This window comes from Vombatus ursinus, unplaced genomic scaffold (assembly GCF_900497805.2).
Source record: "Vombatus ursinus unplaced genomic scaffold, bare-nosed wombat genome assembly UNPS02014784.1, whole genome shotgun sequence".
In the NCBI taxonomy this organism is placed as follows: domain Eukaryota; kingdom Metazoa; phylum Chordata; class Mammalia; order Diprotodontia; family Vombatidae; genus Vombatus; species Vombatus ursinus.
The window spans coordinates 18,709,730-18,722,250 of NW_020954562.1; the positions used below are offsets into that span (position 1 = coordinate 18,709,730).

Below are 12,521 nucleotides of genomic sequence, written 5' to 3' on the forward strand. Positions count from 1 at the left end.
TAGTATCCACCCTATTTAACACAAATCATTAAATCATTAAAGAAATAATTGTTTGTTTTGTTATTTGGTGGATCTCTATTCTCTCTGGCCATGTGGGACAAATGTAGAACTGACTAGAATGGAATAAAAATAGAGCTTCTAGTAGCCCATCTTTCTAAGTTACTATTGAGAATACATATATGTATGTATATGTATATATGTGTATTTATGTATGCATATGTATATGTGTGTATATAGTATAGATAGATAGATAGATAGATAGATAGATAGATAGATAGATAGATAGATGGGTAGAGACTGTGCAATTGGAAAACCCCTGTTGGAGAGGTAAGAATTCAGCTGAATTCGAATAGTTGTTGGGGGAAGGAAATGCATTCCATGAATGGGTGGAAACATGGGCAAAGATTCTGAGTCACAAATGAGCTCAGTCTTTTGTTTGGGGGAAGGGGGAGAAGTTGTGGATAGTAAGAAGGATAGCTTAGCTAGCACATAGGGTTAGTGTCTTCATGCAGTGAGAGTATATCCATATGATGGAAGGTTTGTAAAGTGGAACAGAATTTGTATTTCATTCTCTAGGCAGAGTTGAGTCATTTGAGGTTTCTGAGCAAGGAAGTGACATAATGAAATCAGTGTTTTAGAAGGAAAAAAAAAAGTTTAGTGGCAGTGAGGTGAATAAGACTAGGGAAAAACAATGAGAGACATATCAGGACTTGGTAACCAAAACAAGAAAAAGAAGACAATAGAAGTAGTCTATAGTTGCTGATTCCATTTCCTTTCCACCCTCATTTCTTAATTCTTTACAGTCTGGCCTCTGTCCTTATTGATTGACTGAAACTACTTTTTTCAGTGTCCCTAATGCTCTCTTCTCAGGCCACTCCAAATTCATTGGTGGCCTTTTGTCCTATGCTAATTGATTTTTCTGATTCATCTGAAACAGTTACCCATCCCTCCTTATTGACACCATTCCATCTCCCTTGGCTTCCATGAAACTGACCTTTCTTTCCACTGACACTGTCTACTTTTTTGTTCCATTCTTTCCTGTTTACTTTGCTGGCTACTCATCATCTTCATTACCTTTGAATTCAGATGTCACTAAGTTTCCATCCTCTGTTCTCTTTTCATATTTTTTATATATTTTTTAAATTTTTTTTAGGTAATTGAGGTTAAGTGACTTGCCCAGGGTCACATAGGTAGTAAGTATCAAGTGTTTGGTCTGAGGCTGGATTTGAATTCAGGTCCTCTTGATTTCAGGGCCCGTGCTCTATCAACTGTGCTACCTAGCTGCCCCCTTTGTTCTCTTTTCATTCTGCCCTTCATGCTTCCATACATGCTCATAACTGCAAACATCACCTTTATGATTCCCCCTTCTCAAACTCTGCTTAGTGCTCACTTCATTCCAATATTTCCAAAGACTTGATAGATATCTTCACTTTGATATCCCTCTGATACCTCAGACTCAGTAATAATATATCCAAAAACTGAACTCATTCTCACCTCAAATCCACCCTTTGTCCTCAGTTCTCTTTCTGTTGCTGGAATCATTCTTTCTATCATCCAGGCTCAAATTCTCAGTCATCTTTGAATCTAACCTTGCCCTCTCCTAATCCAATCTGTTAGCAAGTCCTGTCGATTCTATCTCTGAACTATAGGCCATACCTTTCCTTCCCTTCTTTGCCCCTAAAAAAGCCCTAGCTCAGGCCATCACCTTTACTCCCCTAGACTATTGGAATAACCTAACTGGCTTTTTTATCTTTTCAGATTCCTCTCCACCCTGTACTTTACATGGCTGTCAAAATAATCTTCATCATGCAGAGTTCTAGTGATATTCTTACTTGACAAAACAAATAAACAAACAAAAACTCCAACAACCTTCCAAGGTCCCCTATTTTTTACTGACTATAACAAAAACTCCTATGCCTAGCATTCAAGGCTTTACAATCTGGAACTATTCTGCCTCTCTAGTCTTGTCTTACACTTCTCACATTCTTCCTAGAGTCAGACATGACTAGCTATCTCCCAGACACACTGGGTTGAAAATGTACTAAGATTATGGTTTATATCATATCTTGTATCTCCACCTGTGTGTGTGTGTGTGTGTGTTTTACCTAACAGACACAAATATTTATGGAATAAATAGAAGGAAGAATCAAAAATGGTATCTTGTTATCATCTAGTCAGGGAAACATGCATTTAACATTAATAAGACCTTTATTAGAAAAAAAGGCAAATCAGTGCCTATAGGCATCCTCTGAGCTCTATGGGTAGCTATGTGGCACAGTGGATAGAGTGCTGGGCTTGAAGTCAGGAAGACTTATCTTCTTGAGTTCAAATCTGGCCTCAGCTACTTACTAGCTGTATGATCCTGGGAAAATCACTTAAGCCTGCTTGCCTCAGTTTCCTCATCTGTAAAATGAGATGAAAAAGGAAATGGAAAACCACTCTAATATTTTTGCCAAGAAAACCTCAAATGAAGTCACAAAGACTCACTCCGACACAATTCAAAAATGACTGAAAAATGACAAAAATCTCCAAGAAACTCTTTTAGCAACAAAATCATACTAAACCTTTGATATAAACATGAGGCTACAAATAACATGTCCCAGATAATCACTGAAAACTATAAATGTAATGAAAATGTTCTTGTACTATGATTTGCATCTAAATAAATACACAACGTTCATATTGATTACCTTTTTGAATCATTTCATAAAGTAAGCATGTAAAGGAATTAAATGTATGTGACCTGTAATTCAAGATACAATGTTTTTGAAGCAAATGCTATGACTAAGTATGATTTTTATTACCTTCCCATGCTAAAATTGTTTTTCTATAGAAATAAATCTCTAAAATTATAATAGAGAATTAATGAGGAAATATGATTCCATGTATATAGATTTTCCCCTTTTCAAACAACTTTTCTATAACATACCTAATTTGCAAAGTAAAGTCAAGGTTCGTTCAGAGGCTGAATTTAGATAACTTCCCTAAAATATTTTCAGGGTAGTAGTTCAAGATCCCTCTTTATAAGGTTTCTGATCTTGTTTAATGCCTACCTTTTATAGAATTCTGTATGGAGCCGTGTTCTAGTTTAAATTGGAATATGATGAAACTAAAATAAATTGTCCTCTAAACCCTTGAGATTCTCCTCTTGGAAATAGTCATAAGGGTTCAAAAGCAAGTTAGTGAAAATTTAGGAGGAGGCCCATTGGCTTTGGGCCTGTTCAAAGTCAAAATTATAGTCCACACCTCTGAGGTCTAGGCAAATGAAAAGTGACAAAGGAACAGGAGTAATTTAAGGAACTGTCTTATAGAGAGTCTATTATTTCTTAGTAGAAGAAAAAGAAAATGAAAATCTAAAATTAGTCAGGTAAAGTATGGGAGCATTTTTATGCATTTAAGCATATGGTATAGAATTCTCAAGGACATATTAGACATAAATATGTAATCCTTTTACATTTTTTCATAGCTTTTCAATTCATTAAAATTCTACTATCCTGTGTCTTTTTGCTTCCAATGATATAGAAAGATATTTAATTATTTAGTCGTATTTAGTCATTTAAATATAGACATTTTATTATCTGATTACTCCAACGTGGCGCATTTGTACCATTAAGCCTGACTTTTTTTTTTCTTTAACTCAAGGGAATTAAATGATCTTACAAAATGTAAAAACTTCTGTTATTTGACAGATCCAGCATATTTTATAACTTAGCCTCATGAATGACACTGAATAAACTACACCAAAGGAAAAATAGAGTAGGGTTGGTAACTTAAAGTGGCTTGGTATAAAGATAGACTGGACCATAGCACCTCCTGAGTTGGCAGGATTGAAAGAAACAACTCCTTCTCATGTGTTTTCCTAGCAGTTAATTATGTACAAATTCACAAACAGAAATTTGATGTGAGGTAAGCTCTACGACAATAATAACAATAATAATCAGAAGAGTAGTTCCCTGGATAGACTGAGTATAAATACTCAAGTCAGACAAGAATAATATTTGATACTTTAACAACTTTTTGAAGTTGGCAACGTGCCCACACATATTTCATACGTTATCTCATTTGAGTTTCACAACTCTGTAAGGTCTGTACTACAGTTACAATTATCCTCATTTTGCAGATAAGGAAACTGAGGCTCAAAGGGTTGAAGTGATACTTTCATCACACAACTTTTATGTGGTAAAGGTAGGATTAGAATCATGGTCTCTCCTGAAGCCAAGTCCAGCCAGCCTTCTATTCACCACATCACACTGCCCCCTCTAAGAGGCAGACAGATAAACCTTGTGGGAAGATTACAGATTTATAGATGGAACGGACTTCTGGAAGTCATGGAGTCCAGTCCCTTGTTTTACAAATGAGGAAATAGATACAGAAAAGTTCAGTCACAATCAGTAAATGTCACAGCAAGGATTTGACCCAGGTCTTCTAGCTTTAAGTCAAATGTGTTCATCACTACGCCATAGTGACTCATGTTAATGCCACTTGATTATTAATAGGACCCTAAGGTATGCTCTCCAGGATTGACACCACTGTTCACCCAGTGTGTGTATTGTCAACGGCACATTTTGATAAAAAATGCCAGATTTGAAAAAAGAATGCTTGCTCAAGTCAGCCTACGAGCCATGTTTAAAGCTTCCAGTAGAAGAAGCATGGTGTTGTAACTTGAATTTTTGGATTCATATCACATCCTGACTTGCCATCCCTGAACAGTGCCCCCATACCATGCTCATTCTTTGCCCCAATCTTCTCTTCCTCTAAATAGGTCCCTTTTTTATTTAAATCATAAACCCTCCATCCTCCCCCACCCCCAAACTGTCTTGCTCTCTGATAGGTAAAAACAGGCTGGTCTGATCAACTCATCCCCCCTAATGCATCAGTCTACCCGGATAACAAATAAGATAAAATTTCAGCTTTTTATACAGAATCATTTAACTACGTTAGACAAATAGAAGAACTGTTATCAGTCAAGATATTTGGGAGATATTTTGTGAATGACATGGTCCTGTGGCATACTTCAAATTATAGTTATGGATGGAGTAATCCCCACACAGATGTGTTACATTGATATGAAGGTTCAGACAATTGGTCATTCACCCTGACATTCTCTCTCTTTCTCTCTCTCTCTCTCTCTCCCTCCCCCTCTCCCCCCCTTCTCTCCTCTCTCACAATATTGATGCCTTAGTGAGGACACCCAATCATCATAGCACATTGTAGTTCAGAACTCCCAATCTCAAGAGATCCACCCATCTCAAGCTTTCCCAGTAGCTGTGATTGTGCCTTCATCATCACACCTGGCTCCTAACATACTCAATAGGATACTTTGAGCCTGAACTAGGATTAGTTGCACAGAAGTTAAAAAGCCACTAACAGCTCAAAAAAGGGTTCGAAACAAGGAATATTACATTGTATAAATATGCATTTTTAGTACTAGAAAAATAATATTCTTAATATTCACCTGCATATTTATTTTATAGTAAGTAAAGTCATGTGTGTTTCAAAGACTTCTCACTTCATGAGAGTGATACAGGGGATGCAATTTCCAAACCTTACTTGGGACACCTAAATACTTATCCTGGCTCTGCCTTGACTTTTTGGTCTCTCAACTACTATTATTTATTTTAAATAAATATGGAAAATGAAGAAACAGATAAGAAGCAGGCAAGAATAGAAAGAAAAAAAGGTTGACTAATTTTTCTGAACCAAAAACTGAATTCCACTTTTCCAACTTTGTAGAGCAAGCCATACAACAAGCAGTGAGATAGATCACTGGCCTCTGAGTCTGAACATGTGAATCCACAATAATCTCATCTTTAACGTGTACTACCTGGATGACCCTCAACAAATGACAACCACTTTATATCTGTTTCTTCATCTGGGAAATATGGATAATAAAGTTATCTATCTCTAAGTGTTATGCTGGTAAATGTTTAACAACCAGCTCTCTGGGAAGAAAAATGCCCTCACAATGTATTTTTATGTTTAATCCACATTATTAACATTTTCTTCATCATTTTCTTAAGTTTAGGTAATCAACAAAACAATAAATCAAGCCCTGATATGTAGCTGTGGTGACTTCTGAGGCATAAATCTTCATACTGAAAATTTAAAATCAGTGTAAGCTATTAAGAGTTCCCAGGGCCAGCATAAGGATCAGATAAGATAATGTCCAAAAGTCACTTTGTAAACTTTGAAGTGCTACATTTTTTTCACCAATTATATTTGCATTGCTTTCCTCACATCAACCTTCTGGGGCAGTTAGGTGTTGAAATAAGTAGACTACCTGGAGTCAGGAGGGCCTGAATTCAAATTTGACCTCAGACACTGTATGGCTCTGGGCAAGTCACTTTATCCTTGCTTACCTCAGTTTCCTCATTTATAAAATGGGGAGAATAGCACCTACCTCTCAAGCACTTAGAATAAGCATTATATAAATATTACTTTATGATTAATGACCAGTGATACCAATAACTGCTATAGAAATCAAGAGCTAAAATGGGATTCAGTATTCTATGTTCACTGAACTTACAAGCATCTTAAAGGGAGAGAAATGTGTTTGGCCAATGGAGGCCATAAGAAGGAAAAGAAAGAAGTGTGACACACAATGGATTTGCATTCTATAAAGTGTTTTCCTGCCCAAATCTATTTGCCTCTACTGGATTTTTAAAAATTTATTAAAAATTTAACTGAATTTATTTTAATTTTTTTAATCATCAAGGAATCAGATATGAATATATAGGCATACACACATACAAGTGTATAGTTTATGGTTAATAGTAAACTACACAAAATTAATCAAACTTCAAAAATCCATAACACTGTAACATAACTAAAGTTAGATGTCTGACCACCATTTTATATCTACTTGCTACTAAAAGAAATGGGCAATGAGAGAAATCCTAAAAATTTTGTTGTAACAAGGTCAAGGAAATGAAACAGGCATGCAGCTGCACTAACTCCAATGTGCTGCATTCTTAACTTTTAGCAATAAGGTGAAAATGGACCAGGCAATGGCACATGTGCCATTTGTGAAAAGTTGAACTTTTCTAGTATATAATCAACTGATTGAAAAAGTATAGTTTTCATGCATGTTAAAAGTTTCTGAATTATCAATGAGAGTTAGCAGTGGAATGGGAGAAGGTTTATGACAGTGGGGGAAAAAGGTATTTTTTTTCAGGCTTTTTGTTTAGGTTTTTTAATCTAGTGATACCTCAACTACATGACAACCTCTAATGTCCATAGAGAGGTTCTTAAGAAGCATCCCATCAAGAAACCACAAAAAGGCTCCTAACAGCCAAAATTAGGTTACAAGTCCATGCCCTTAAAATCCATACAATTTCCTCAAGTGAGAATACTTCTATTCCATTTAGAACCTATTTACTCTTAATTTAGACATTCCAACAAACTTAGTTATCTAGTTTCCTAGCCTGACGGTTTGTAAGCAGCAAACTGGGAAGGGAGGATCAAAGCTAGAAGCAGGCACATTGACAGCAACAATAAGGACCAATGGTGAAAATGCAAAAACTAAAGCACAACATTAACAGACACAGGAATGTAAAACCCTTAAGAACCTGGGACCACTTACTATCAGGATGAAAATTCCTAAGCCCTCACAGCGCTCTGATGATATCACTATAGTCATGCATAGTACAATAATTCAGCTATAAATAATGACCTCTAAGTCAGTAAGAAAGATTAAAATATCTTCAATAATTTCCATTAAGTAGTAAGAATACAGAATATATTTTAGAAATATGCACATATAAATCAGCCAATTTCAAGTTTGCACACTTAAAAGAGCAGACCAGTTATCTGAAAGTTACTTTTCCCATTCAATTCAGCATATGTGAAGACCTGTGTGAAGACTTCTAAGCATTGGGAGAGAAAAAGTATTTAAGAAAGCCATAGTCCATGCTTTTAAGGACCTAGTTAGATGATATGAAATAATACACAAATAATTGTATTATGAAATAAAACCATAAATGTATAAGGGGTGTACCAACAAGGGAACTGAATTTATTTTTGCAGGTAGATGATAAAGAATCACAAGCCAAAATTGAGCTATAAACCAAAAAGCTAATCACAAATAGCATCTTTCCACAAAAACAAAACAAAACAAAACTTCCAGTATACACTGGGAAATAAGGATGACTGACAGGTAGATGGGACTTCAAGAGTTCATCCAGGTTATATAAGGCACTAAATTTAGAAGGACTGGCATTTGAACCCATGTCTTCTGGCTCCAAATCCAATGTACCATTACTGCTTCCTGTCAACTGGGGTAGGCCTGGAGCCAGTTCAAGCAGGGACCAGAACCCCTGAGAGTTCTTGGAACCCATCCAAGCTTGTGGGAATCCTTGAAGTTGAGAATGAACAAAGGCCAAAAAAGGATCATCATGGCCACCCTGGATCAATATGGCCTTCTAGGGTCTGGAAGTTTGAAGAACATGCCAGACTGGGTGAGGCAAGGATAGAGAGCCGGAAGCTGATGTCATTTACACAGTAACATCTGTAGGGAGTTTTGTGGTTATAGAATTGAGCCAGTTTCACAAGAAAGCAATAACCAGGAATAAATCAACAATTCAGTCAGAAACACTGGCACAAGGAAAGGGAATGTATGGTGAATAGAGTTAAAAGGAAGCCTATACAATTTAGGAATCCTCTTTAGAAGTCTACCTGTTATCCCTTCAAAACTTAAAATAATGAAATAGAAAATCTACCTGAGCATGTGCAGGACAATAGCTCCATACTGCCCCCTAGTGCTCTTAGATCCTCTTCTCCTTGGGCCATAAAGGCCATTAGGCCAGCTCCACTGTTCCAGCCCCCCTCCTGGCTTCTAGTACCCAGGAGAGCTAAACATAGCAGAAACACTGCCAGCTGATTAGAATACAAGGGGGCACGAATCTTCAGAGAAGGGTTGCGTCTCTTCTAGAATGGACAGAATGTGGCCTGACTTAATAAACTCCTCTCTTACCTGAATCTGATAGCCTCATGGGTACATTAACAACCAGAGAGTAGTAGATGAAGAAAATGGCCAGGCAAGGACAAGATATCTTCCCCTACCCTGACCCCAGAAGTGATGGGTGAATCACAGTGAAAGGGCCATAAAGAAAAAGAAGTGATGTTAGATGACAGGTGAAGGGCAGACAGTTGGGGGGGGGGGGGAATAGAGCCATAGAATGAAAAGAGGTCAATAGTGTTTTTAATTTGGAGCACTTAAATTGGGGGAAAACCTTATCTGGATGAGATGCAATAGTTTTAAAGTGACAAGTATTTTACTGAACTGAGGACAAAAGTTAGTCTGATATCACTCTCCTCAGGATATAGTTGGGTCTCTGATTCTTTTGATCACTTTTCCCAGAGCCCTTTGCAATTCCTCAGATTAGAGACTGACCCTGGGTTGCTTCTTAATCAACTGCTCAGGTAGGTGCTACATGTCATTCCATTAGAAAGTAGTAAGAAACAGCAATATTAATCTCTCCAGTGAAATTTGGCAATCTTCTATATTATACACTCTATTAATTCAAATATCTGCAAAAAGGCCCATGAATTCTTTATTTTTATCCAAATTTTCAAACTGTGTTGAATCATCCTTCAGTGAAGACAAACACTTCTAATGTCTCAAGTTCAAAGCTGAAGTTTTTAGTCACCACAGTACTTAAACTGTCTTTTCAGTTATTGTGGTTTAAAGTTATTACCAGCTCCATCCCTGATTTTCTAGGTATGCATTTGTGTTGGTGTGGCCTGGACAATGTGAAGTAATGGCATTCCTGCATGCTGAAGAAATGTCATACAAACTAATATAAAACATGTATATTTCTATTTTTTTTTCTTGCAACATTACCAGTCACCACTTGAAAACAGGGTGCTTAATGGTCTAATTTTAGACAGTCTGCATTATCATTGTGGTTTCATGGGCAGTATAATATTTCTATTTACAGAGTGTTCTTAAAAATGACTTCATAATGGTAGATCAAGAGAAAAGGTGCTTCGAAATCAGAATAATGTAAATCATATGGGGTTCAGAGGCTAAACAAATTACACACCCTGAAGCTGTCCTGGCTCTATGAAAGGGGCCTTTCTCCAGTTCTGCTCAGTCCCAGCCCAAGGGAACTTGCCTTTGAGAGTTTTCTAAACATTTCAGGTACACTTGAAAGCTGAAAGTAATTCTCATTTCCTATGCAGGATTAACTAGTTTCCAGCACACACACAAAATAGTCTTCATTCAACAATACATACAAAAACACAACACTACAGAGTTAAGGATTTAGGAGTAGAAAGGTGCATGTAAAAAAAAAAGCAGTGGGGGGGGGTCACATTTTCAATTTTCTTAAAATCTTTCCAAGAAGTCTCTGTATTTTTCTTTTTTTCTTATTTTCTAGTTGGTTAATTGGTGCTCTTTTTTTAAACCTATAGTGCATTACTTAATGAGGATGAGAAGTTTGCTAAAGTGACAGTAACATACTTATGCTATATATGTATATTCTCTCTCTTCCTCTCTCTCTCTCTCTCTCTCTCTCTCTCTCTCTCTCTCTCTCACACACACACACACACACACACACACACACACACACACACAAAGTCAAACCTGCCAAGTCTCATTCATTTTGGCCTTCAAGGCAGATTCTCAAACTCTCTTCTCGGCCATTGAAAGGTTTTGCAATAAGTTTAAATGAAAAGTTCACAATCCTGCTAACATTTTTCTTATTTTGGCTAGGCTGCAGTTGCACTCACATCACATTGTCAGAGCTTGGTCAGCTTCTGAAGTTGCAAACTACACGTAACCTCGGACATCCCGTGCCAATGCACCGCGCGCACATTTGCATGGATAGACTCGCACTTATGGGCATGTCTGTATTGCACGTACCCACGCACACCAAAAGGCATAATTTTAATGAGCAGAGACCAAGAAACAAGGGAGGGAAAGAAAGGGGGAAAAAAGGAAGGAAGGAGGGAAGAAAGAAAGAGGCGGGGGGTGGGTGGGGGGGAAGTCTTACCGTTTTGTTCCTTGTTGCTGGAGAACTGGAATTTACTACTCAGATTGGACTCAGCCTGAGTTCCATATCTCTGGCTGGCCAGGGCAGATGTCAGCAGCAGGACCCCGATGAGGTGCATTTGGCTGATTAGGGGGAGAGATCACACACACCAGGCTCTCTTAGATCGTCAAGTCCCGATTCTCTTTCACCACCACCAGGAGAAGGCTGCCTTGGGGTGAAAACACTGAGCCTGCTCTGGCGGCAGAGAATCGCAGGGTAGTTTCCACATAATCCCATCCAAAACTTTTTCCTAGAGCCCTCTTCTGTGTCTCCAGTTTTGTGTGTGTGTGTGTGTGTGTGTGTGTGTGTGTGTGTGTGTGTGTGTGTTTTGAAGGATCAAAGCAAAATCTGGACCTGAACCAGTTTCCCAAGGTTTAAACAATTCTGAGCTGTGCCGAACTAGTGGGGGGCGGGAGGGGGGGGAAGCCCTGGTAAAATGCACACGCGACCGGGAGAAAGTAAAGGGGAGGGTGGGGTGGGGGAGCGGAGAGGGAAGAGGAGACAAGTCACTTGCAGCAACTCCCAAGCACCTGTCAGCTTTGGGAACCAGAAAGGGACGAAAATCCAAGAAAAAGGAGAGCTGGGGAGCCGAGTGGAGCTTGAAAGGAGCCGATCCTGATCAATAACAAAGCTGCCAATGGATGCACGCAGCTTTTCTTCCTCGTCCCCCTTCCCCCTTGCCCCTGCCCCACCCCCCACCCACCCCCAAAGGGGGGGGAGAGGGAAAAAAAAGTGTGTGTGTGGTGGGGGGAAAGGCTTGGTAGCAGTGTTTGTCTGCAGGAGCTGGACAGCGGGCGGGCGAGACGAGCCGGAGATGGTCCCAGATGGCAGGGTGAGGAGTGGAGCAACAGCTCCCACACCCCCACCCCCCCGAAGACGACTCCTGTTCTTCTGCTCAGTCCGCGGCGGGGAGGGCCAGGCAGGCGGCTGCGGAGCGAGCAGCGGTCGCTCTCCTCTCACTCCAGCACCTGGTTTGAGTTTTACACGACGAAAGTTCACCTTTTTTGGGTGATGTGATTTTTTTTTTCCTCCCTCCTAGTCTCTTTTCTCAAGTCCAAGGGGGGAAAAAAAATTTTAAAAAAAATCAGCAGTTCAGGGTCCCCATGATGCTTCTCTCCCTATCCATCTCCCCTCCCGCCCTCCACCCTTGCTTCCCGAGGCACTCGTCTTGCCCCCGGTGCAAAGCTTCGGGACTTCTCCAGTTGTCTTCAGATTAGGGGAGGGAGAGCAGGAAAAGTTTGCATGGAGAAAACTCGCTTTCTCCTCCCCCTTTTTTTCTCCCCAGTCCCGTGGCTGTAGCAGCACCCACCGAGGCCTAGGAGGAGGAGGGGATGATGTGCCTGGCCCAGAGCTGCTGACTGAGGTCAGACACTGGAGCCCCAGGCAGAGGCGAGCCTACAGAAAAAGAGGCTGGGGTTGAGCTGCTGCAAGGTCCTGTCCAGAGGCTGCTGCTGCTGCTGCAGAGGCAGATGGGAGAGGGAGGGCGGG

General features: G+C 39.4%; 1 protein-coding gene across 1 annotated transcript in view; it reads right to left on the reverse strand.

Annotated features, from left to right (window-relative positions):
* The window catches only part of PDGFC (platelet derived growth factor C), a 245,473-nt gene extending 234,078 nt beyond the window's left edge, over positions 1-11,395 (reverse strand). Inside the window, exon 1 of the mRNA XM_027866792.1 lies at positions 10,995-11,395. Within this exon, the coding sequence (XP_027722593.1) occupies positions 10,995-11,112 (118 nt within the window). The 5' untranslated portion in view covers positions 11,113-11,395. The remainder of the gene's footprint in view (positions 1-10,994) is intronic.
* Positions 11,396-12,521: the final 1,126 nt, after the last annotated feature.